The 26,789-nt window shown below is 46.2% G+C and overlaps 2 protein-coding genes across 4 annotated transcripts in view; both read left to right on the top strand.

Moving 5' to 3' along the window:
- Positions 1-2,314, top strand: part of TARS2 (threonyl-tRNA synthetase 2, mitochondrial) — a 31,558-nt gene extending 29,244 nt beyond the window's left edge. For all 3 annotated transcript variants that reach the window (XM_046021833.1, XM_046021765.1, XM_046021683.1), the window contains one exon: positions 1,894-2,314. In XM_046021833.1, coding sequence (XP_045877789.1) covers positions 1,894-2,042 — 149 coding nt within the window. In that variant the 3' untranslated portion in view covers positions 2,043-2,314. The remainder of the gene's footprint in view (positions 1-1,893) is intronic.
- Positions 2,315-2,922: 608 nt separating this feature from the next.
- ECM1 (extracellular matrix protein 1) lies at positions 2,923-8,551 on the top strand. Its single transcript, XM_045981742.1, is given in 11 exon segments — positions 2,923-3,135; positions 4,368-4,430; positions 4,511-4,612; positions 4,768-4,848; positions 4,945-5,025; positions 5,698-6,020; positions 6,285-6,659; positions 7,170-7,390; positions 7,560-7,647; positions 8,074-8,251; positions 8,254-8,551. Coding segments are annotated over 11 exon segments (1,632 nt in total). The 5' UTR covers positions 2,923-3,065; the 3' UTR covers positions 8,304-8,551.
- Positions 8,552-26,789: the final 18,238 nt, after the last annotated feature.

The following is a 26,789-nucleotide window of genomic DNA, read 5'->3' as shown; positions in this document are numbered from 1 at the left end:
ACACTTTTGTTGCTTCCGTATATTGGCTATTGCTAATAATGCTACAGTAAACGTAGGGGTACATATATTTTTTTGAATTAGTGTTTTCTTTTGGCCAGGAGTCGGGGAAGTGGTAAATACTGTGTAGCATTGGTACTAGTGACACCTGAGATCATGACCCAAGCCAAAGGCAGAGGCCTAACCCACTGAGCCACCCAGGCGCCCGGTATTTCTTTTTTTAATTTTTTTTTTTAAATTTTTTTTTTTAAGATTTTTTATTTATTTATTTGACAGAGAGAGATCACAAGTAGATAGGCAGGCAGAGAGAGAGGGAAACAGGCCCCTGCCGAGCAGAGAGCCCGACACAGGACTCGATCCCAGGACCCTGAGATCATGACCTGAGCCGAAGGCAGCGGCTTACAGTGGCTGCACCAGCTTGCATTCCCACCAACAGTGAACAAAGGTCCCTTTTTCTCCCCGTCCTTGCCAAAACTTGTTATTTCTTGTCTCCTTGATACTAGCCATTCTGACTGGTGTGAGATGATATCTCATTGTGGTTTTGTTTTGCATTTCCCTGACGATTAGTGTTGTTAAGCATCTTTTTATGTGCCTGTTGGCCATCTCTATGTCATCTTTGGGAAAATGTCTATTTAGGCCTTTTGCCTAGTTTCAAGTATGACTATTTGGTGGTTTTTTGGTGTTTTGTTTTGTTTTTTAAGATTTTATTTATTTGACACAGAGAGATCACACATAGGCAGAGAAGCAGGCAGAGAGAGAGAGAAGGAAGCAGACTCCCCAGTGAGTGGAGAGCCCGATGCAGGGCTTGACCCCAGGACCCCGAGATCATGACCTGAGCCGAAGGCAGAGGCTTAACCCATTGAGCCACCCAGGCGCTCCAGTTTTTTGTTTTTTGTTTTGTTTTGTTTTGTTTTTTGGTGTTGAGTTGTATCAGTTCTTTATATGTTCTGTATATTAACCCCTTATCAGATATAGTGTTTGTGAATATCTTCTTCCATTCGATAGGTTGCCTTTCCAGTGTGTTGACAGTTCCTTTGCTGTGCAAAAGCTTTTTAGTTTGATGTGGTCCCAGTAATTTATTTTTGCTTTTGTTTCCCCTGCCTGGGAAGACATCCACAATAACGTTGCTAAAGCCAATGTCCAAGATATTATCACTTATGTTTTCTTCTAGGAATTTTATGGTTTCAGGAAAACAGTTGTCTTCTGACCCTCCTCCAAGCTGTTGGTGTCTGTTAGATTAATTAACCAAAGGAGCATTAGAGAGAAAGGGAAAGGAAGGACTAATAAGGTGTTACGTAGTTAGCTTTGTTTATTCTAGACCCAGATGGAGTCAGCCCTAAGGGATGATGAGAAAGAACTTAAGGAGAAGAGTCAGGCCACCTTGTTCCTTTTTTTATTTCTCCACTCAGAGCTCTGTCTTAAAGACAAGGAGCAGAAACTCCTCTTATCAGATCACTCAGCTTACTTGTTTTATACACTAACTCGCCCAATGGCACTTAGAGCAAGTTGCCCCATGACCCCCTGGGCTTGCCTATGAGTCTTGTACGCCTGTCACCCTCCCCTCTCTTTAATGCCCCCCCCCCAACACACATACACAGTTTCTGTCTGGGTCTGCTTCTTGGTCTGTTTCTCTCTCTCTGGCTGACCCTACTATCTCCGACCCCTAGGCTCCTGACTGGAAGTGGTAAGGCATGGAGGCTATGTCTGGAACATTTCCTTATCTCATCAGGATGATCAGGGGAACTGGAGAGCAAGAGGCAGCTAAATATACCCTTTTCCTGAACTATATCTGGGCTGTGCTCCCACCCTTTCTAAAGATTGAGGTCTCTTGAATTTTTGCCTATCCCATGTGGGTAAATGTGCCCTGACAGTCGCAAACCTCCCCTCTTCCTGCAGTGGTTGGCCAGAAAGAGCAGAGTGAGAGAACAGTGAACATTCGGACTCGAGATAACCGCCAGCTCGGGGAGCAGGACTTGACTGAAGCTGTGCAGCGGCTGCTGGAACTCCAGAACACCAGGGTCGCAGATGCTGAGGCAGTGTTCTGAGCTTTTGTGTACAGATGTGGCAGGAGCTGCTGGCTTCCCTTCACGTGGGAGACCTTGACCTAACTGCCAGAGTCTGGAGGCCCCCAGACCCATCAGAATTCATGTGGAGGCTCAAGTTTGCTCTCCTGGAAAGATACTTGATCTGGGGGAAGCTGCAGCTGTTTGGATGTGAGGAGCGTGAAAGTATAAAGAATAAACTTGAAGCTCTTGGGTATGTGTCTTCATCTTCATCTCTGACTCCTGAGTGGGGAATAAAAGGGAGTTGGACTCTGTCTCCATCTCATTTGTCCCGGGGCACTGGGGAAACAGAAAGGGGACAGCCCTGGCCTCTCACTGGTAGAGGAGCTTCTGGGGTAGCTGTCCTGTCCTCCATCCTGGACTCTTTAGTTCCCTATTTTCCCAACCCCAATTCAGCAGGCTGTACTGCTCCACAGTAGGCAGCATGAAGACAGAGGAACCGAGGCATAAAATAAGGTCTCAACATCTCTCTCTTTTTTTTAAGATAGTGTTTATTTGTTTGAGAGAGAGAGCGAGCACAAGCAGGCAGGAGGGTCAGAGGGAGAAGCAGGCTCCCCACCGAGCAAGGAACCCAACGTGGGGCTCTATCTCAGGACCCTGAGATCATGACCTGAGCCAAAAGCAGGCGCTTAACTGACTGAGCCACCCAGGTGCCCCAGGTCTCAACATCTCTTACTCCATGAATCTCAGAATCCATTTCTCTGGGAATCATAAGAACGCTTTCCTCTTCTCAGCCTTGTTCTCCTCAGTCCTCTTAGGAGACCTCAGGGTGAATTTGGGAGGAGTGGCCACCAGAGGAGGAGCAGCTGGGACTGAGTCATGGCAGGAAATAGGAGGGAGGGAGTTATCCCCAGATAGCCATATAAAAGAAGGAACCAGTCCTGAGGTTCACAACAGCCGTAACAGCAACCAGAGAAGCAGGCTCCCAGCAGCCCAGCCCTTCAAATCCAGATCTGCCTGAGAAGACCCACCTGCTGGGTGCCACTGACAAGTCTTTGCCCCAGGATGGGGACCATGTCCAGAGCAGCCTTGGTCTTGGCCTGTCTGGCTGTTACTTCTGTAACCTCTGAGGGAGGTGAGTTGGAGTTGGAGCCAGTGCTTGGGAAGAGGCCCTGACCAGTGTGGGCCTGGGGCTGGGGGCCAGCCATTCTCTACATGGCTCATCACCAGTAGGGTGATTGCATACTTGGCCTTGCATTTCTGAGCAGATCCAAGGGGGTGCTAGCCACTGGAGTTTTTAAACTGGGAGGGGGAGCAGGTGCACAGGAGAGGGGTTCCTAGAGATTGCTGCCAGGAGACAGGAAGTTGGGAGTCAAATGGACAGCTCTTCAGAGGGTGGGTGGATTCCCAGAATGAGGGGTTCCTGCCTCAGGGAAATGTGTATATGGGGCCTATCAAGCAGGGGAGAGAGAAAGAATGGGGCCTCCAGGCTGGTCAAAACTGATTTGCTGACCCAAAAAGTCTTGACCAACTCCTTTCCCAGTTAGGAGGAGTTGAGAGGAGGTCCATCCACAAGGGACCAGGCCCAGTGACTCTTATCTAGCACACACACATCTGCTGGATGCTGGACAAAACGCTACCAAGGGAAACAACTTTTGAGATCCGGTCTCCCTAAGGCCTGTGTCATTGTCCCACCTAGGTGCTCGTCTTCTGTGATTGCAGATTAGTTCCAGGCAAAACCTTTCCCTGTGGCTGTGGGACGATTTGCCTCAGGAATCCTAAATCATCCCAGTCCCTGAGTCCTAAATTGAGACCTAAGCTGCGGAGGATCTGGGACCAGCTAAAGGGGAGGCACTTAAAGTTTGAGGTGGGCTTCTCAGAAGGCCTGCAGATGTTTAAACGGCCTAGAGTTTGTGAGCAGTTGAAGCCCCAACCAGTTCCAAGTCCAGTCTTGCTCATCTGGAAAACTAGAGAGGCATCCTAGCTGAGAGACTGAAAGGAAGAGCCCAGAAGCCCTGAGAGAGACACTGACAGGAGATTAGGGCCTCCACCATCTCACTGCCCCCTGCTCCCAGTCCCATTTGTCACATTCCCTTCAGGCCTGGAATCAAGACCTAAGGCTTTGAGCCTGGTGGAGGTGAGGCTGTGAGAATAGCATGGGTTTCTCAGAACCCAACTGGCACACCTAGGTGGGTTTGGGCTGGGCAGGGGGAGTATTCATTAGGGAATGGGACAGGAGCAATACAGAGGGGCTTCTGGCATCTTGTTCATCTTGCTATACCCTTGACATCTACTGCCCCCACATCCTATGCTTGGGAACAAGATTGGGCTCCTCAAGCCACCTCTGACTCACCTTTCATCTGCCAGGCTCCAAGTCTCCAGGTCAGAGGGAGCTGGGCCCAGAGCCCCTCACCTACCACATTCAAGAAGGTAAGAGTTTGGGGGAGCAGCAAGAAATGGGGGGCCAAGAGAAACTGTCAGCTCTGACCATCTCCCTTCTTAACCTCTAGTTGGTTATGCAGCACCCCCCTCCCCACCCCGGACCCGAGCCCCTCCCATGGACCACCCTGACACCCCTCAGCATGGCTCTGACTTTGAGGGACAGGGTGAAGGTAAGTCCACCATGCACCCTTCTGTTGCCCCTCCAGGTTTCTAGTCTGGCTTTACTTCCCATTCCTTACATGGGGTGGAGTGGGAAGGCCCTGGCCATTTCTTGCCCTGCCTGGAAGCACGGGTGGTCTGCTCACGTACCCACCCCCTTCTGCAGTGCAGCCCCCTCACTCTCTGGAAGCTATCCCTGTCCAAGAGGAGGAGTTGCCTCCTCCCCAAATCCCCGTGGAAAACAAAGGTGAGCGCTCGTCCATTTCCTCACCACCAGCCCACTATAATCTTGCTGACGTCAGCCTGATCCTTGCTTCTTTGTGCCCTCACTCCTGTCTTGTAGTGGATCCCCATTTCCCTCAGGAAGCCATCCCCCTTCAAGAAGAGCTTCCCCCTCCCCAGAACCCTGTTGAACAGAAGGAAAGTAAGTGACTCCCTTTCCTCATCACCCTCCTGCCTGACGAGCGTGGGCTTTGGGGCTTTGCCACTCGCTAGCTGTGTAACTTCGGGTGAGTTGTCCCTCTAAGCCTTAGTTTACTCATCTATAAAAATGGGGAAATAAGACCTGTTTTATAAAGTTATGAGATTAAATGGCATAAAAGTAGCATTTATTTTCACTTGCTTCTGTACTGACTTCCTCTTTATGGAGTGGCATTTGGCTAGGTTCCCCTCTTCTAGCCCATCCCATGGTTTCTGCTTACACATCTCCTTCTATCCCAGTAGAACCATCTTTCTTACATCAGGAGGAAATGACCTTCCCATCTAAGCAGAAAGAGGGTGAGTGACAGCTCTGCTCTGTCCATTCCTCTGCTTTAGTGCTCAGGACCCTGGGGAGGGAGGCAGGGAGCCTGAGCCATGAGAAGCAGCACATGGAACAGGCCTGATTTGTGGGGCTATAAAGGGGAATCTTTTCACGCCCCAGGTTCTCTTTCCTTTCCATCAGTCATTCTGAAGGCAAAAGCCACAAATTCATTTCTATCCCCTATCTTCCCAACCCTTTCTCCTTAACCCCAAGTTCTTTCAGTCCTCTCAGCTCATCCAGACTTTCTGTGTCCCTCCACTCATTCCCCTTTACACTCTGTTTTCCCCATTCTAGAAAAGCCAGCTCCTTTCATGGATCATAGCCCCCCTGAGCCTGAGTCTTGGAATCCAGCCCTGCACTGCCAGCAGGGCCGATCCCGAGGGGGCTGGGGCCACCGGCTGGATGGCTTCCCCCCTGGGCGGCCTTCTCCAGACAATTTGGACCAGATCTGCCTTCCTAATCGTCAGCATGTGGTATATGGCCCTTGGAACCTGCCACAGTCTGGCTTCTCCCACCTTACTCGCCAGGGTGAGACCCTCAATTTGCTGGAGACTGGATATTCTCGCTGCTGCCGCTGTCACAGCCACACAAACCGCTTGGACTGTGCAAAACTCGTGGTAAGCGTTGGGCTCTTGATGCCAGGGGTGTCCTTTAACCTCCAGACAGTATGTATGTGTTTGAAGGACTTCTAGGCCTGGGTATGTAGGAAACTCAGGACCTTTTTCTTGGCCCCACCTTGTGCCTCTGCAGTGTGCTGGGAGGGCAGAAGACAGCCTCTGCTTCTTTCTTATCTACCTGCCCAGGGTCCTTTTCTGGAGCCTGGGAGGAAGACAGGAATGTGGACAATGGGCTGCTGGGCTGATCCATCCCTCTTGCTCTAGTGGGAGGACGCAATGACCCGATTCTGTGAGGCCGAGTTCTCGGTCAAGACCCGACCCCACTGGTGCTGCAAACAGCAGGGGGAGGCTCGATTCTCCTGCTTCCAGGAGGAAGCTCCCCGGCCACACTACCAGCTCCGGGCCTGCCCCAGCCACCAGCCTGGTATCTCCTCGGGCCCCGAGCTGCCTTTCCCCCCTGGGGTACCCACAATGGACAATGTCAAGAACATCTGCCACCTAAGACGCTTCCGTTCTGTGCCACGCAACCTCCCAGCTACTGACCCCATCCAAAGACAGCTGCAGGCATTGACCCGGCTAGAGGGGGAGTTCCAGCGCTGCTGCCGGCAGGGGAACAACCACACCTGTACATGGAAGGCCGTAAGTGGGCGTCCCGGTCCCAAGAGCCTGTCTGCCCGCCCGCCCATCTCCGACCTCTGGTCCTGCTGATCCGTTCATCCATGCACCTCTCCAGTGTGAGCACGTCTGCCCGTTCATCTGCTTGCAAGTGTCCGTCCATCCATCGTATTTGTCATTTGCGTCTGTTCATCTTGAGCCTTCATCCTGCACTTCTGGCCGGGTCTACCCATGATCCCACACATGCACCCATGTGCCATCCATCCTTGCAGCTCTGGCCTTATCTGACCCCCTTGTCTACTCCAGCCTATGTCCTGTGGCCAGCTCCAAGCCTCATTTGTGCTTCCATCCTTCCACCTTCCGGGCATCATACATCTACACTTGTCAGTCCTTGTCCTCTGGTTCCTTACCCTTCCATTTTGGCACCTGTGGCCAGGTCCCTCATCTCATAGCATAGGGCAGTAAGGGAAGCAAGGGTCAGAAGAGAAGGGGCCAAGTGTCCAGGCTTCTGACTTCCCTCTCTCTGGCCCACAGTGGGAGGATGCCCTTGATGGATACTGTGATCAGGAACAGTCTGTCAAGACCCACCACCACTCGTGTTGCCACTACCCTCCTAGCCCTGCCCGTGATGAGTGCTTTGCCCATCGGGCTCCCTACCCCAACTATGACCGGGACATCTTGACCCTAGACCTCAGCCGAGTTACCCCCAACCTCATGGGCCATCTCTGTGGAAATGGAAGAGTTCTCAGCAAGCAGTGAGTCTTGCCAAGTTCTTCCTCAACTCTCTTCCCTTCCCCAAAACCTCCCTTCTGGCGTACCCTGTGGGGCACTATTGATAAGAGCAAAACCATGGTCTCTGAGCACCATTTTGAAGCCTAGGGATGCCTAAAGACCCTGACCCTCTCCCCTTTTCCACCAACATAGTAAACAGATTCCTGGGCTGATCCGGAACATGACTGCCCACTGCTGTGACCTGCCGTTTCCAGAGCAGGCCTGCTGTGCTGAGGAGGAGGTAAGTAGGGGCAGCAGGAGGTCATAGTCTCCCAAGCTAGGCAGGGGAGCGGGGAGAGAGGGCTAGAACTGCTGGCTGTCCCTTCTCTTTAGTACCTCAGACCTGCCCACAGAAATAAAGAGGATGAGTGGGGATCTTTTTTCTTGATTCCTAAAGTCTTCATTCCTGACCTGATCTGCTCCCCACCTCTGAGTTCTTATTTTATCTTTTCTGGGCCTCAGGCTTCAGGCATTTCCATATAGGCACATGTCTGTTACAAAAAATCTAACTGTGGAAACCAGGCTTGAACTTTCTCTGGGTCCCAGGAGGGGACCTAGGGAGACAGCAGTAGAAGCTGAGGGAAGGGGGACTTTGAACAACCAAGTGTCGATGCTTGACCTTAAACACTCCCCTCCCCATCATCTCTGCTTTACTTTTCTCCTTCAGAAGTTGGCCTTCATTGAGGATCTGTGTGGTCCCCGACATAATTTCTGGCGAGACTCTGCCCTCTGCTGTAACCTGAATCCTGGAGATGAACAGACCAACTGCTTCAACACTTACTATCTGAGGAATGTGGCTCTAGTGGCTGGAGACAGTGGGGATGACAAGGGCCAGGGCAAGCAGGGCCAACTCGTGGAAGAAGTATCAGCCCCACCCCAGAGCCCAAGGAAGAGTGAGTCACCCCAGAGCCTTGGAGGATCAGATTGGGGGAACCCCACCCTCCTTGAGCACTCATTACAGTAAACACCTCTTGGATTTGGCATCCTCATTGTCTTTAGCATCTCACATACAAACACACCCTCCTAAGCCTGCTTGGATTTTCTTCAGGGACTGGCCCCTGAGGCCCACTGCCCTGCCCCTACTAACTGAGCAGAACTTTCCACAGGCTATGATGGTACCATAACTAAACGTCTTAACTTCATTATTTGTCATCTTGAATTTATTCATATATTTGAAAAGGAGTGTCACCTTGTTAGCTAGCTATCATTTAAAGACAAAAATATATATATATATATATATATATATATATATATATATATATATATATATATTATATATATATATATATGGTTTTAGGTCTTTGGTGAGCCCCCAAAATACCACAGCCCAGCCTAATATTTTAATTTTTTTTTAAAGATTTATTTATTTGACAGATAGAGATTACAAGTAGGCAGAGAGGCAGGCAGAGAGAGAGAGAGGAGGAAGCAGGCTCCCAGCCAAGCAGAGAGCCCGATGCGGGGCTCGATCCCAGGACCCTGGGATCATGACCTGAGCCGAAGGCAGAGGCTTTAACCCGCTGAGCCACCCAGGCGCCCCCTAATATTTTAAATTTAGTTTAATTTTACTTTTATTTTTAGGGGGGGCGGGAGAGAAAGAATCTTAAGCAGGCTCTGCTCTGAGGACAGAGCCTGATGTGGGGCTGTATCTCACAACCCTAAGATCATGACCTTAGCTGAAAAAAAGAGTCCCACACTTAACTGACTGAGCCACCCAGGCACTCCCTACCCTGACATTTTAAAATTTTTACTTTTGATCCTTGGAGTCCACACCTTGATTCATCACTATCCATTTACTGAACACTTACAGTGTGCTATATGCTAGACCAGGGGATACACATCCAGAAAGCATGCAGCCCCTTCTGTCAAGCTGCTCATACCCCAGGAGCCTAGCAGGTGTGATAAGTGGTGTTGCATTGCATGGGGCTGCCAGATTGCCAATATTCTCCAGGTACCAGATAAGGCGGTCAGAAGTGGGAGTAGGTCTGAGGGCAATATGAGTAGACCAGGAAAGCCTTTGTGGGGTTGAGGTAAGAGCTCCTCCAGAAGAAACAGAAGGTGCAACGGGTAGGTACAACCCAGGCAGGATGGTTCTGGCAGAGAAGCACAAAGGCAGAGAGGGCCTAAGGCTGTGGTGGTCTCCTTTGGAGTATGTGGCTGGAATGGTAAGCAGGAGGTCTCTACGAATGCCTCATCCGCAAGGGCTTTAATAAAGTGGATTCTGGCGCCTCTACCCACGAAGACACTGGCAGCCTCAAGGAGAGGTGGTGTTCAGATTTGTATTTTCCAACCTGCCTGTCTGTAGACAGACAAGCAGGAACCTGGAAGTCCAGTTTGGAGAGTATCACGCCCATGCCTCAGGGGAGGGGGTTGGACCACAGGGTGCCAAGACCCTTCAGCCCTTGGAGGCTGCCCAAGAAACCGAAGCCAAAAGAATCGAAATGAAGACTCGTGAGGACAAGTCCTCTGTGATTCTGTCGCCAGGACAAGTCTCCAAAAAGCGGGACTTCCCTGGCCCCAGCCTCGGCGGAGGAGGATGAGGCCCGGACTGCCGTCCTGACCCATCTAGAAACCAGCTGAAATCCGGCAGCTCCCAAAAGACACCTGCCACTTCCCGCTCCCAGGTCTATTTACTTTTGCATCCTCCGCAGGGCTGCGTCTTAGTCGCTCCTTTGACTGTCCATCAGCACGGGGTTCAAAGAGCTCAGGGGAGCCGCTTGGGTCCCGCCCCTGTGCCGGCCACTGTGGCCTCGCACTGGGAGTCACATGCTCGGAGAGCATTACCGCGCCTGCGCGGGCGTCGGACGTTGGTCTCGCGATCCTCCGGCGGCCGCTGGCACCCGGGGACAAGGCAGGGAGAGGCCAGGCCCACTCTTCTTCCCCTCACCGCTTACGTGTGACTGCCACGGTGCCCGGGGCTGGACTTGAGCAGGCGGGGGAGAAGGCGGAGCCGTGACTCGAGGAAGGGCGGGCGGATACGCCGCAGGGACATCTCTACAGGGCTCTGTCCCTTCGGGAGCTTCCGGGAGATGCTTTACGGCTGTATTTGCAAGGCGCTGCGCCTCCAAGTGCTGGTGCGGCAGTCAGAAAGGTAGGACCGCCCTCCCAGCAGCTAGAAGGTTACGGTCTGAGGAGTGGACAAGGAGGTTCCCAGGTTAGCGATAGTCAGCCACGATAATGAAAGACGCTCAGGTGCTAAATACGTGGGAAGCATCGTAAGGTGAGAGTTAAAAGAAGTCATTCTCTCTAGGAATCAGGGTAGTTGGCCGTGTATTAAGTGCTGTTACCAGGAAAAGAAGAGTGTTAACGTTTATGGCAGTTAGTTAGTTGTACAGATAAAAATATTAAGATATGATTTATTAAGCTCGGGCGCAGTGGATAAAGGAGCCAGAGCCCCTGAGTACTTGGAGGGACCCGGGAAGCTTCAGGAAGGAATCGAAGCTTGAGTAGAACTTTGCAAGAACGAAAAGGGAGAGTGTACAAAATACTGGATATATTCAGAGTTCCCCTAAAATAAACAGAGTGTTTTGTGTTAGGCAGAGTATTCTTAGGTAATGAGTCCAAGTATTCTGGCCATAAAGAAGAGTAAAGCACCGACCCCAAGGATTTTTACCTCTGTGGAGACTTGTATGTCTAATGATAGGTATATTCTCGGGATTCTGTGGGAGCCACCTAGCCTAGCTTTCAGGGAAGTCTTTGTGGAGGAGGCAATAAGGCAAAAAGTGTGGTTGGTATATTTGAAGTGCTAATAAGTAGTAAAAATGGTGTGGGTGAGTAACTAGGCTGAGGTGGTAAATTTAGGCTTAGTCATGCTTTCTGGCAGATCTTGAAGGACTGTGGAAGTCGTGCATCCTGGGTATATGCACCTGTAAAAGATTGTTACGAAATTAATGATGTACTATAAGTTGGCTAATTGAATTTAAATTTGAAAAAAAGATTGTAAATGAAAAGTGATATGGCAGACTTTTAAATTTTATTTTAAATAGGCTCCACAGCCAGCTTAGAGCCCAGTGCGAGGGTTGAACTCACAACCCTGAGATCAAGATCTGAGCTGAGATGGAGAGTTGGCTGGTCAACTAAATGAGCCACGCAGGTGCCCCAGTGAACAGACTTTTAAAAAAAAAAAAGGTAAATTAGTTGGATAGACAGGTAGACATGCCTAGAGAAAGAATAGAGGTGGGGACCAGTTCAGAGGTTGAAATTGTAGTTCTTCGATATCAATAAAAGAGATCCAGAACTTTAATGGTACAGGGGATGAAGACGGAGAGGATATCTTTTAAAGATATTTAAGAGGGGCGCCAGGGTAGCTCAGTTGGTTCAGTGACTGCCTTTGGCTTAGGTTATGATCCCAGGGTCCTGGGATGGAGTCCCGCATCCAGCTTCTTGCTCAGCAGGGAGCCTGCTTCTCCCTCTCCTGCCTGCTACTCCACCTGTTCTCTCTCTCTCTCTCTCTTTCTCTCTGTCAAATAAATAAATAAAATCTTTAAAAAAAAAAAAAGATATTTAAGAGATGGGACTGACAGACCCTGCTTGCTGCTGGAGATATCTTAAAATGACTCCCAAACTTGAGGATTGGGTATCTGTAAGGTAGAATGCGGGGGGGGGGGGGGTAACAAGTTCAGTTTTGGAGTCTTCAGTAATCAGTGTCCTTAGTGAAAACACCTTCAGGGAGCGCCTGGTTGGCCCAGTGGATTGAGCCTCTGCCTTCCACTTGGGTCATGATCTCAGGGTCCTGGGATCGAGCCCTGCATTGGGATCTCTGCTCAGCAGGGACTTCCCACCCCCTGCCTGCCTCTCTGCCTGCTTGTGATCTCTGTCTGTCAAATAAATATATAAAATTAAAAAAAAATTTTTTTTAAAAAGCACCTTCAGAAGGAAGATGTTAAAAGCCACATTTTAGGGGTGCCTGGGAGGCTCAGTCTGTTAAGCATCTGCCCTCAGCTCGGGTCATGATATCAGGGTTATCAAGCTCTGTATTGGGCTCTCTGCTCAGCAGAGAGAGCCTGCTTCTCCCTCTACCCCTCCCCCTCCCCCTGCTGGTGCTTTCTCCCTCTCTGCCAAATAAATAAAATCTTAAACACATTCTAGGGGTACCTGGGTGGCTCAGTCAGTTGGGCATCTAACTTTGACTCGGGCCATGATTTCAGGTCCTGGGATCAAGCCCCAGTGTTAGGCTTCCTGCTCAGCAGGGAGTTTGCTTGTCCCTCTCAATCTCCCTTTGCCCTCTCCCTCTCTCCCCTTCTCCCTGACTTGAGCTCTTCTCTCTCTCTCAAATAAATAAATAAATAAAATCTTAAAAAAAAAAAAAAGCCACATTCTAGGGGCACCTGGCTGGCTCAATTGGAAGAGCATGTGACTCTTGATCTCACGGTTGTGAGTTCAAGCCCTACATTAGGTGTAGAGATTATTTAAAAATAAACTTTTTTTTTAAAGCCCAATTCTAGGGAATTGAGTATGAATGGGAGGTGAGGAAGAGGAGGCCGCATGTGCAGCCTATTCTTTAAATGTACTTCTGTCCTGTAGACCAGTAGCTTACTAGATATGACACGTGGAAATCTCTTAGGTACAACAGATTTCAGCTTAGAACTCCTCTGGGTATGTGGGAAGATACGAGAAAGAAGATAGAACAGTAAGTGAGTTGTAGAACGTAGGCAGTAGGTATATGGATGTTCACTATACAATCTGACAACTTCTCTGCATTTTTGAAATTTTTCATAAAATATTGAGAAAAATAAGTGATCATCTCTACCCTCCAACTGTTCTTGCCCCAGGGCCCCAGTTGTTTAGGCAAGAGATCTGGGAATATCATTCTTCAATTTCCTCCTTCCTTCTATTCCAGTCAGTCACCAAATCTCCTAAATATCTCTTAAATTCATCAATAGTGGAGTTGTCCCTTACACCAAGGTTAGGTTCTGAAGACAGTACTTAAGGCAAGAGTTATATAATTAACATAACCTTTGAAAATGTGTTAAACCACTCAGAAAATACAGTGGCCGTAGTCTTGTGTTCATAACTCTGTACCCAAAATGTATATACAAGTTTATATGGTAGGGTACAGTATGTCATAGGATATACAGTATAACATTAAGATATTTTTAAAATTTTTTAAAAATTTTGTTTATTTGACAGAGATCACAAGTAGGCAGAGAGGCAGGCAGAGAGAGAGGGAGAAAAAGGCTCCCTGCCGAGCAGAGAGCCCAATGTGGGACTTGATCCCAGGACTCCGGGATCATGACCTGAGCCAAAGGCAGAGGCTTTAACCCACTGAGCCACCCAGGCGTCCCAACATTAAGATATTTTTAACTTCATAAAAAAATGGGGAGATAGTGCTACATATAGTTGAACAGAGTTGTGAAATGAACACAAGGCCCAAGGACATTGTATTCCTGACCTCTCCACTGCCTTCACCCTCATCCAAGCTTCCACCAACTGTCACGATTATTTTGTCTTAAAGATTTTATTTATTTATTTGACAGAGATCACAAGTAGGCAGAGAGGGGGAAGCAGGCTCCTACTGAGCAGAGAGCCCTGATGCGGGGCTCAATCCCAGGACCCTGAGATCATGACCTGAGCCGAAGGCAGAGGCTTAACCCACTGAGCCACCCAGTCGCCCAACCCTCACGATTATTGAAGTGGCTTCCTAAATGGTTTCCTGGCGCTGTCCAGTCCGTTCTCCACAGTCCAGGCAGAATGACCTGCTAACTGGTGTGATCAGGTCACTTCACTGCTTTAAAATACCTCTGTGATAGGGCTCCTGGGTGGCTTAGTCGGTTAAGTGTTCAGACTCTTGGTATCAGCTCAGGTCCTGATCTCAGAGTCCTGGGATCAAGATCTGCATAGGGCTATACACTGGGCATGGAGCCTGCTTCAGATTCTCTCCCTCTCCCTCTACCCCTTCCCCGTCTCTCTCACTCTCTAAAATACATGTATATATATACCTCAGTGATATCCCACTGTTCCCTTACAACAGTGTCTGACACACCACCATTTGGCTGCCCAACCTTCCACCATCTGGCCTCTGCAGTCCTCAGACTTAATCACATATACCTCTTCCCTCTTATTCTGAAGGCCCCCTCAGAACTCGGCTGCTTACCTTTCCGTTCCTCAGGTTCACCATGTTCTTTGGTACCTGTGGGGGGCTTTCGCATGCTGGCTTCTGAATGGAACTCTGTTCCCCTCTCTGTAAAACGGATAAGCTCTGTACCCCTGTGGCAAGACATCTCTTGCCTACTAACAAGCCATCTTCCAATCCCCTAATACCTTGTTCTTGCTGAATTTTAAATAAATAAAAAAGAATTGTGTAAAATAACACGCATTTAAAAATTGTACTGAAAATAAATGTGTAGTTCAGTGGGTGATTACAAAGTGAAACTCCTTGCACCAACCACCTAGGTTAAGCACATGGACACTGCCAGCACTCAAAAGCCCTCTAGAATGCTGCTTTCTGTTCAGGCTCCTCACCCCTGTAAAGGAACCACTCTCCTGTCATCATATTTATTTTTTTTTAAAGATTTTATTTATTTATTTGACAGAGAGAGAGATCACAAGTAGGCAGAGAGGCAGGCAGAGAGAGAGGAGGAAGCAGGCTCCCCGCAGAGCAGAGAGCCCAATGCGGGACTCAATCCCAGGACCCTGAGATCATGACCTGAGCCGAAGGCAGCGGCTTAATCCACTGAGCCACCCAGGCGCCCCACCTGTCATCATATTTATTGTAATCATTTACTTTTTCTTTCCTTCCCTCCCTCCTTTCTTTCTTTCTAAGATTTTATTTATCTACCCGACAGAGAGATCAATCACAGGTAGGCAGAGAGTCAGGCAGAGAGAGAGGGGAAGCAGGCTCCCCACTGATCAGAGAGTCCGATATGGGGCTCAATTCCAGGACCCCAAGATCATGACCTAAGCCAAAGGGAGAGACTTAACCCACTGAGCCACCCAGGCACCCCTTGCTTTTTCTTTATATTTTTGCCACCTAAATATGAATCCTAAAAACAGTCATTTAGGGTTTTTTGGTTGTTGGGTTTTATTTTTTTAAGATTTTATTTATTTATTTCACAGAGAGAGAGTACAAGCAGGGGGAGTGGCCAGCAGAGAGAGAGGGAGAAGCAGACTCCCCACTGAGCTGGGAGCAGTACACAGGGCTTGATCCCAGGACCCTGGGATCATTACTTGAGCTGAAGGCAGACACTTAATGGACTGAGCCACCCAGGCACCCTTTTGTGTTTTTTTGGTTTGGGTTTTTAACAAACATTCGGCATTTTAAAAAAAATTATTTTTTAATAGAGTTGAGACACACTATTGCATAGTTTCAGGTGTACGGCATGGTGATTTGACAAGTTTATACCTTGTGCTGTGCTCACCACAAATGTAGCAATGATTTAGGTTTTTGTTGTTTTTTTTTTTTAAGTTTTATTGGCCACCTTCTCCCTGTTCCTAGTAACTTCTCATCCTCTTTCTGTCTCTATGACTTTGCTTATTTTAGTAACCTCACGCAAGTACTTCAATAATGGAATTCTTTTTTTTTTTTTTATTAAACATTTTATTTATTTATTTGACAGAGAGAGATCACAAGTAGGCAGAGAGGCAGGCAGAGAGAGAGGAGGAAGCAGGCTCCCTGCTGAGCAGAGAGCCCTATGCGGGACTCGATCCCAGGACCCTGAGATCATGACCTGAGCTGAAGGCAGCGGCTTAACCCACTGAGCCACCCAGGTGCCCCTCAATAATGGAATTCTTTCTGGGGCGCCTGGTGGCTCATTGGGTTAAGCCTCTGTCTTTGGTTCAGGTCATGATCTCAGGGTCCTGGGATCAGGTCATGATCTCAGGGTCCTGGGATTGAGTCCTGCATTGGGCTCTCTGCTCAGTGGGGAGCCTGCTTCCCTCTCTCTCTCTGCCTGCCTCTCTGCCTACTTGTGATCTCTCTCTATCAAATAAATAAATAAAATCTTAAAAAAAAATGGGAAGTACTTCTGTGTCTTGCTTATTTCTTTTAACATAATATTTTCAAGGTTCATCCATTTTATAGCATGTAGCAGAGTTTCATTTCTTTTTATGGCTGAATAATATTCTCTTGTATGGATATGCTACATTTTCTTTATCCATTCATCTGTTGATAGATGTTCGGAATGTTTCCACCTTTTTGCTATTATGAAGAATGCACAGTCACTTAATTTTACCCATTTTTGGGATTTCATAAGAATGGAATTAGAGGGGTGTGTGGGTGGCTCAGTCGATTAAGTGTCTGCCTTCAGCTCAGGTCATGATCCCAGGGTCCTGGGATCCAGCTCTGCATCCGGCTCCCTGCTCAGTGGGGAGCCTGCATCTCCTTCTCCCTCTTCCTGCCACTCTGCCTACTTGTGTTCTCTCTCTGTCAAATAAATAAAATCTTAAAAAAAAAAAAAAAAGAATGGAGGAGTGCCTGGGTGCTCCTTGGGTTAAGCCTCTGCCTTCGGCTCAGGTCATGATCTCAGGGTCCTGGGAACAAGACCCATGTTGGGCTCTCTGCTTAGCAGGGAGCCTGCTCCCCTCTCTCTCTCTGCCTGGCTCTCTGAATACTTGTGATCTCTCTTTGTCAATTAAAAAAAAAAAAAGCTTAAAAAAAAAGAATGGAATTAGATCATATTTTTTGTATGTCTGGCTTTTTAAGGATGCATTCAAATTTTTCCATATACCGTAGTTCATTAATTTTCATATAGAATTCCATTTTAGAAATATACCACAATTATCTGTATTACTGTTGATAGATAATTTGGCTTGCTTACAATTTTAGGCTATTTCAGATATGCTAAAATTAAAAAAATGCGTGCATTTCTGTTGGGTGTACAGGGGAGCTAGGAGTTGGATGACTGTGTCAGAGTCTCCTCAGCCTAACTAGATAATGCCAAAGTGGTTGTACTAATTTTTATTCCTATCCGCAGGGTTTGAGAGTTCCTGTTACACATTCTTACCAACTCTTAAGGTTGTGTATTTAGCTATTCTGGTGAGTTTGTTTGTATTGGATTTAATTTGCATTTCCATATCTATGAATGAGGTTAAACACTTCTTATGTGTTGATTGGCCATTTGGATATCCTCTGTGAGATGTCTATTCAAGTCTCTTGCATATTTTTTCTGTTAGACTTTTCCATATTGACTTGTAGTTCTTCCAGATATGAACTCTTTGACAGGTAATATATTGGAAATATTTTGCCTCTTCACTCTCTTAACAGTGTCTTTGGTGATAAAATATTTTTAAATTGAATGTAATTCTCATTATGTTTAGTGCTTTTTCCATTTTTTCTTTCTTGTTTTAAGTAGGCTCTGGGGCACCTGGGTAGCCCAGTCCTTAAGTAGGCTCTATGCCCAGCGTGGAGCCCCCAATTCAGAACTTGAACTCGCCACTCTTAGATCAAAATCTGCGCTGAGGTCAAGGGTCTGAGCTGAGATCAAGGGTCAGATGCTTAACTGACTGAGCCACCCCAGGTTCCCCCCCAGTCTGTAGCTTTTCTTTTTTTTAGGTCTTTATTTAGGGCTGCCTGGGTGGCTCAGTTGGTTGAGCATCTACCTTCGGCTCAGGTCATGATCCCAGGGTCCTAGGATCAAGCCTCACATCCGGCTCTCTCCTCAGCGGAGAGCCTGGTTCTCCCTCCCCCTTTGCTGCTCCCCCTGCTTATGCTCACAGTCTCTCTCTCTCTAATAAATAAACAAAATCTAAAAAAAAAAAAAAAAAAAAAAGTTTATTTGAGAGAGAGAGCATAAGCAGGGGAAGGGGCAGAGGGAGAGGGAGAAGCAGACTTCCCACTGAGTGCAGAGTCCCATTCAGGACTTGATAACAGAACACTGAGATTATGACCTGAACTGAAGCCAGACACTTAACCAACTGATCCACCCAGGTGCTCTCAGTCTGTAGCTTTATAACAAATTTTGGTATCTATAAGGCAGTCTTCCCCCATAGTTCTTTTTCAAGAGTGTCTTGGTTCTTGTTTAATGATCAGTATCAAACGTTAAGAATAGTCAGTACAGAGTATTTTATGTAAGTATGAAAAACAGAAAGCCCATATTGTTGTAATCTTTTTCTGAATGGTTATTCTGTGACTTTCAAGTTTAGTAGCTGGCCGTGCTGTCCAGTAAAGTAGCCACCAGTCACTGCGGGTATTGGGTACTTGAGATGTGGCTGGTTTCAACTGCCATAGTCCTGTAAGTGTAAGGAACACCAGACTGCAAAGACTCTGCATGAAAAAAAAGAATGCAATGTATCTCAGATATCTTGTTAATAATTTTTGTGTTGATTACATGTTGAAATGATATTTGGGGTATATTGTGTTCAATGAAGTAGATTATTGAAATTATTCTCACCTGTCTCATTTGATTTTTTTTAATTGCAGGATAGTTACGTAAGTGTTATATTAGTTTCAGGTGTACAATATAGTGATTCAACAATTCTGGCTATGGCTCCATGCTCATCATGATAAGTATACTATTTTATCCATTCCCATGCACTTCCCCTTTGGTAACCATCAGTTTATCCTCTATAGTTAGCAGTCTGTTTTTGGGGGGATGCCTGGGTGGCTTAGTCAGTTAGGTGTCTGGCTCTTGATTTTGGCTCAGGTCACGATTTAGGGTTATGAGATGGAGCCCTTTGTCGGGCTCTGTGCTGAGTGTGGAGCCTGCTTAAGATACTCTCTCTCCTTCTGCACCCCCCCCATAATAAAAATTTTTAAAGAAAGAGTATAGTTTTCGTTTGTCTCTTTTTTCTTTGTTCATTTTTTTTGTTTCGTAACTTCCACATGAATGAAATTGCGTGGTATTTGTCTGACTCTGATTTATTTCACTTAGCTTTATACTCTGTAGACCCATACATGTTGTTGCATATGGCAAGATTCCGTTCTTTTTTTATGGCTGAGTAATACTGCTGTGTGTGTGTGTGTGCCTATGCATATACATCTACATTCATTCATCTATTTTTTTATAGAATATTCTTTTTTTTAAGATTTTATTTATTAGAGAGAGAGAGAGAGACTGCCTGCAAGCACAAGTAGAGGGAGAGGCAGAGGAAGAGAGAAAAGGAGAAGCAGGCTTCCCACTGAGCAGGGAGCAGGATCCCAGGACCCTGGGATCATGACCTGAGCTGAAGGCAGATGCTTAACTGACTGAGCCACCCAGGCAGCCGTCATTCATCTATTGATGGACATATGGAAATTACTTCCATAATTTGGGTATTATAAATAATGCTAAGTAAACATAGGAGTGCATATATCTTTTTGAATTAGTGTTTTTGTATTCTTTGGGTTTGACTTTTTTTTAAAGATTTTATTTATTTATTTGACAGACGGATCACAAGTAGGCAGAGAGGCAGGCAGAGAGAGATAGAGGAGGAAGCAAGCTCCCTGCTGAGTGGAGAGCCCGATGTGGGGCTGGGATCATGACCGGAGCCAGAGGCAGAGGCCTTAACCCACTGAGCCACTCAGGCGCCCCTGGGTTTGACTTTTTAAATAGTTTTCTATTTTTAAAAATTTAAATTCAGTTAATTAACATATAATGTGTTATTGGTTTCAGAGGTAGAGGTCAGTCATTCATCAATCTTATATAACACCCAGTGCTAATTATATCCTGTGCTCTCCTTAATGTCTATCACCCAGTTACTCCATCCCTCAGCCCCCCTCCACTCCAACAACCCTCAGTTTGTTTCCTATGATTAGGAGTCACTTATGGCTTCACTCTTTCTCTGATTTTGTCTTGTTTTATTTTTCCTTCCCTTCTCCTATGATCCCCTTTAGTTTCTTGAATTCCACGTATGAGTGAGATCATATAATTGTATTTCTTTGGTTGACTTATTTTGCTTAGCGTAATTACCCTCTAGTTCATCCATGTCATTGCAAGAATAGGAATTTTTTGATGGCTTGATAGTATTCCATGTTAGACTTTTTTTTAAGATTTTGTTTATTTATCTGACAGAGAGAGAGAGCACAAGTAGGCAAAGAGAGAGGGAAGCAGGCACCCCGCTGAGCAGAGAGCCCAATGTGGTACTCGAGCCCAATGTGGGACCCTATCCCAGGACCCTGAGATCATGACCCAAGCCGAAGGCAGAGGCCTAACCGACTGAGTCATCCAGGCACCCCATATGTTTGACTTTTTAAAATATGACTACTAAAGTATTTGGAATTATAAATGTGACTTGTATTTGTGACTCACATTGTACTATATTTGTACTGGAGAGTGTGGTAGGCTGATGAATGGTCCCCAAAGATATCCAGGTCCTAATTTCTGGAATCTGTGAATGTTACTTTTACATGGCAAAAGGGACTTTGCAGAATGTGATTAAAAGTGTGGACTTTTAGATGGGGAGATTATTTTAGATTATCTGAACAGTCCCTGAATGTAAATCACAAAGGTCCTCATAAGAAGGAGGCAGGGTGGGGCGTCTGGGTGGCTCAGTCAGCTAAGCATCTGCCTTCAGCTCAGGTCATAATCTCAGTGTCCTGGGATCCAGCACTAGCAGGGAGTCTGCTTTTCCCTTTCCCTCTGCCCGCTGCTCCCCCTGCTTGTGCTCCCTCACTTTCTATCAAATTAATAAATAAAATCTTTTTTTTTAATAAATAAAATTTTTTAAAACATTAAAAAAAAAAAGGCAGGGTGAGATAGGACATCAAAAGGGGAAAAGGCATTTGACTATCAAAGCTGAGTTTGGAGTGATGTGAACAGCAACCAGAAACTGAAAGAAACAAGCAAAAGATTCTTCCCTGGAGCCTCCAGAAGGAACCAGTCCTGCTGTTTGCCCCTAGAATTTGTCTCTTAAACACAACTGTACTCTGGTCTTGGGTCTCCCTTGCAGAATGATTTGCTATCCTTCACATCTTTGACAGTGGTAGTTTAGTTTCTCCTAATACCTTTGGTAAGGTGCTATGAAAGCCTGGAAATTTTTATTGAGTAGATGGTGTGTATAATATTAAATTTAAATAAAAATTTAGAGGGGCACCTGGGTGACACAGTTGGTTAAGGGTCAGACTCTTGGTTTTAGCTCAGGTTGTGATCTCTGGGTTATAAGATAAAGACCCACATCTGGCTCCACGCTCAGTGTGGAGTCTGCTTACGACTCTCTCCCTCTTCCCTTATCCCTCCCCACTGTGCTGTCCCTATAAAATAAATTTTAAAATATATATTTTTAAATTTAGACTAAGGGGCACCTGGGTAGCTTAATTGGTTGGGCATCTGCCTTCGGCTCAGGTCATGGTCCCAGGGTTCTGGGATCGAGCCCCGCATCGGCCTCCCTGCTCAGTGGAGAGCCTGGTTCTCCTTCTCCCTCTGCTACTCCCCCTGCTTGTGCTCGCTCTCTCTCACACTCTCTTTGTCTCTCTCTGTTAAATAAAATTTTTTAAAAATTTAGACTAATGCTATCTGTATTCATTTATTATGGCTGCTGTAACAAATTCCTGTAAATTTAGTGGCTAAAGGGGCACCTGGGTGGCTCAGTCAATTAAGTATCCAGCTCTTTTTTTTTTTTTTTTTTTAACATATAATGTGTTATTTGTTTCAGGGATACAGGTCTGTGATTCATCAGTCTTACATGATTCACAGTGCTCACCACAACACATACCTTCCCCAGTGTCCATCACCAAGCCACCCCATTCCTTCCAACTTCCTCCACTCCAGCAAACCTCAGTTTGTTTCCTGAGATTGAGTCTCTTATGGTTTGTGTCCCTCTCTGGTCTCGTCTTGTTTCATTTTTCCCTCCCTTCCCCTATGATCCTTTGTCTTGTTTCTCAAATTCCTCATATCATGGAGATCATATGATAATTGTCTTTCTCCAGTTGACTTATTTGCTCAGCATAATAGCCTCTAGTTCCATCCACGTCATTGCAAATGGCAAGAGTTCATATTTTTTTTTTAAAGATTTTATTTATTTATTTGACAGATAGAGATCACAAGTAGGGAGAGAGGCAGGCAGAGAGAGAGAGAGGAGGAAGCAGGCTCCCTGCCAAGCAGAGAGCTCGACGCGGGGCTCGATCCCAGGACCCTGGGATCATGACCTGAGCGAAAGGCAGAGGCTTTAACCCACTGAGCCACCCAGGCGCCCCAAGAGTTCATATTTTTGATGGGTGCATAATATTCCATTGTATATGTATACACTTTATCTTCTTTTTCCATTCATCTGTTGATGGACATCTAGGTCCTCCCATAGTTTGGCTATTGTGGACATTACTGCTATAAACATTGGGGTGCATGTGCCCCTTCAGATCACTACATTTGTATCTTTGGAGTAAATACCCAGTAATTATGCATCCAACTCTTAATTTTGGCTCAGGTCATGATCTCAGGGTCATGAAATCAAGCCCCACATTGTCCTGCATGCTGCGCTGCACTGCTTAATGTTCTCTCTTTGGGGGCACCTGGGTGGCTCAGTCGTTAAGCGACTGCCTTCAGCTCAGATCATGATCCCAAGGTTCTGGGATCAAGCCCTGCATCAGGCTCCCCGCTCTGCAGGAAGCCTGCTTCTCCTCCCACTCCCCATGCTTGTGTTCCCTCTCTTGCTAGAAAAGCAAAAAAAAAAAAAAAAAAAAAAAAAAGATTTTTTTTTTTTTTTTAAAGATCTTATTTATTTACTTGAGAGAGAGAGAAAGAGACAGAGCATGAGAGAGGAGATAGGCAAAGGGAGAAGCAGACTTCTGCCAAGCATGGAGCCCGATGCGGGACTCGATCCCAGGACTCCAGGATCATGACTTGAGCTGAAGGCAGTTGCTTAACCAGCTGAGCCACCCAGGCGCCCAATAAATAAAATCTTAAAAGAAAAAAAGGGGGGGCACCTGGGTGGCTCAATGGGTTAAAGCCTCTGCCTTCGGCTCAGGTCATGATCCCAGGGTCCTGGGATTGAGCCCCACATCGGGCTCTCTGCTAAGCAGGGAGCTTGCTTCCCCCTCTTTCTCTCTGCCTGCCTCTCTGCCTACTTGTAATCTCTGTCTGTCAAATAAATAAAAATCTTAAAAAAAAAAAAAAGATTCTCTCTACCTCTCCCCCTGCCCCTCCCCCTATGCTACTTTCTCTCTTTCTCTCTCTCTCAAAAAAAAAAAAAAGAGTGACAGTCCTGCTGAAAAATAACTTGCGTGTATATCCAGAAGAGAATATCAGAACTCTCACACCTCAGTAATAAGAAAACAAACAATCCAATTAAAAAATGAGCAAAAATTTGAATAGACATTTCACCTAAAAGATAAAAATTGCTGATAAGCATATGATGACATGCTTAGTATCATTAATGATAGGGACATGGAAATCCAAACTATGTGCAAACCTTGTCACACCCACCAAAATGACTATAATTTAAAAAAAAAAAATCAGACAATAGCAAATGTTAGCAAGGTGTGAGGATATGGGAAGCCTCAAACATTGCTGGCAGGAATAAAAAATGATAGAGTCACTTTGGAAAACTGACAGCTTCTCAAACGGCTAAACATATTTACCATATGACCCAGCAATTCTACTCGTTGGTATCTACCCAAGAGAAATGAAAACATATCCACATAAGGCCTTGCACATAACTGTTCTTTTTGGGGTAAGATTTTATTTATTTATTTGACAGAGAGAGATCACAAGTAGGCAGAGAGGCAGGCAGAGAGAGAGAGGGGAGGAACAGGCTCCTCACTGAGCAGGGATCCTGATGTGGGCCTCGATCCCAGGACCCTGGGATCATGACCTGAGCTGAAAACAGACACTTAAACCCACTGAGCCCTGCTTGTGCTCTCTGTCTCTCTCTCTCTGTCAAATACATAAGTAAAATCTTAAAAAAAAAAAAAGTCTTTTTTTTTAAATCTGAAGACTTATCCTTTCTTGTCTTTTTTTTTTTAAAGATTTTATTTATTTATTTAATTGACAGAGAGATCACAAGTAGGCAGAAAGGCAGGCAGAGAGAGTGAGAGGGAGGCAGGCTCCCTGCTGAGCAGAGAGCCCGATGCGGGACTCGATCCCAGGACCCTGAGATCATGACCTGAGCCGAAGGCAGCGGCTTAAACCACTGAGCCACCCAGGAGCCCCTTTCTTGTCTTTTTGACATAGCTTCCATTTTTTCAGAGCAACCTTGCCCATCCCCTGAGGGCCTTTATCTAGCCCTCAGTGGAACATGCTGTCAGTGGAATTGGCTTGTGAAGAACTGCAAGGTGAAAGCTGTTGCTTGGGCACCCTGGGGTTGGCTATGAGAGGGAAAGATGTGGAGTCTTTGGGATTTTCTACACACACAGTCATTCTCTGTAAATATCAATATTTTTACATCTTCATTCTAATCCTTTTGCCCCCCCCCTTTTTTTAACGTAGGCTCCATGCCCAATATGGGGCTTGAACTCATGACCCTGAGATCAAGAGTTGCATGAAGTACTGACTGAGCCAACCAGGTACCCCAATCATTTTTCCTTTTATTTCTTTTTCTTTCTTTCTTTCTTTTTTTTTTCTTTTTTACTACTCTGGATAGACCTCTAAGTAATGTTGATGGGAAATGGAGATAGAGGGCATCCTGATCTTATGTGGTAGCCAGCCTTCCAGATGGCTCTCAATGTCAATACCTTCTACTGGTCTTCACACCCTCATGTAGTCCCCCCTCGTATTATTTGTGTGACCAGTTGAGCATGGTAGAAGTAAGGGTATGTCACTTGTGAGACTAGGACATAAAAGACATGGGGACATTTGCCTCTCTCTCATGGGAACTAGTTCTAGGGGAAGCCACTTCCCATCTTGAGAGAAGAGGTCCATGGTGAGAAACTGAGGACTCCAGCCAACAAGTAAGGAACTGTGGCCTCCTGCTAACAGTCATGTGACTGGCCTCGAAGGGGTCCTCTGACCCCAGTCAAGTCTTCAAATGGCTATAGCCCCAGCTCACTTCTTGACTACAACTTATGAGAGACCCTGAGCCAGAGCCACTCAGTTAAGTCACTTCCAAATTCCTAAAGTACGGAATCCATGAGATAGTATATATTTGTTGTTTTAGTCCACGAAGTGTTGACGTAACTTGCTATACCATAAAAATCACTGACCTCAAAGGAAAAGCTTTCAACATTTCACCGTTAACATGATGTTTGCTACTGGTGCTTTGTAGTATCCTTTGTCATTTTAAGAAAGTTCCCTTTCAGTCCTAGTTCACTAAGAGTTTTGTTTTGCTTATTTTTTTAAAGTAATCTGTACCCCAACATAGGGCTTGAACTCATGACCCCGAGATAAAGAGTCACATGTTGTAACAACTGAGACAGCCAGGCGCCCTCGCTGAGTTTTGTATCATTAATATATGTCAATTTTTTATTAAATATTTTTCCTGCAGCTATGGAGATGACCTATGATTTTTCTTGTTTGGTTTGTTAACGTGGTAAATTCATTCATTGATATTTTTAAAATTAAACTTAGCTTGCATTACTAAAATTGTAATAAACACAATTTAAACATGATGTGGCATTCTTTTTTACGTATTGCTGAATTCAGCTTCCTAATATTTCCTTTAGAATTTTTGTGTCATTGTTCATGAATGAGATTTACCTGTAATTTTTCTTCTTCCATAGCGTATCAGGTTTTGGTGTCAAGATTACATATTTTGGGGCACCTGGGTGGCTCAGTCAATTAAGCATCTGCCTTCAGCTAGGGTCATGATCGTGGAGTCCTGGGATCGAGCTCCGCATCGGACTCCCTGCTCAGTGGGGCGTCTGCTTCTCCCTCTGATCCTCCCCTCTCTCATGCCCTCTGTCTCTCAAATAAATAAATAAATCTTTTTTTAAAAGTACATATTTTATGTTTATGGTTTATATGAGGTGATTGGTCAGGTGCAGCCACAGAGGAGACAGAAAAGAGCAGAGGGGAGAACCCCCCCCCAAAATGCACAGGTCCTAGAGACAGGAGACACAAATCCTCCTTTTGCTAATTAAAAAAAAAAATGGGGGATGCCTGGGTGGCTTAGTCATTGAGTGTCTGCCTTTGGCTCCAGTCATGATCCCAGGGTCCTGGGATGGAGCCCCACATCGGGCTCCCTGCCCAGCGGGGAGCCTGCTTCTTCCTCACCCACTCCCCCTGCTTGTGTTCCCTCTCTCACTGTATCTCTCTCTGACAAATATATAATTAAAATCTTAAAAGAAAAAAATAAGTTTTACAGGGCCACATTGGAAAGACACCAGGGTGGTCAGGAGGCAGAAAACAGTGGGATGTGGGAAGATTTAGGCCTTTACAGGGGTTTCTGGGGGAAAGTCACTGAAGGGTGTAGGACTGGCTAGTTGAGTAATTTTGGCCAGCTTTGGGCTCCGGGGTTGGTCCCTAGTTGCCTGGCACCTGGCCCTGGGATGATTAAGGCAGAGGAGTATTGCCTCCTGGGTTGCAGGGGCCAGACAGAGGAGAGACAGCTCTGGATGACGCTCCCAGCTGGGCCCTTTGCCATCTCTTAAGAATTGTCTCTCCC

Source organism: Meles meles, chromosome 1 (genome assembly GCF_922984935.1).
Source record: "Meles meles chromosome 1, mMelMel3.1 paternal haplotype, whole genome shotgun sequence".
In the NCBI taxonomy this organism is placed as follows: Eukaryota; Metazoa; Chordata; class Mammalia; order Carnivora; family Mustelidae; genus Meles; species Meles meles.
The sequence above is the reverse complement of the archived record's forward strand: the minus strand, read 5'-3'. Positions and strand labels throughout refer to the sequence as shown.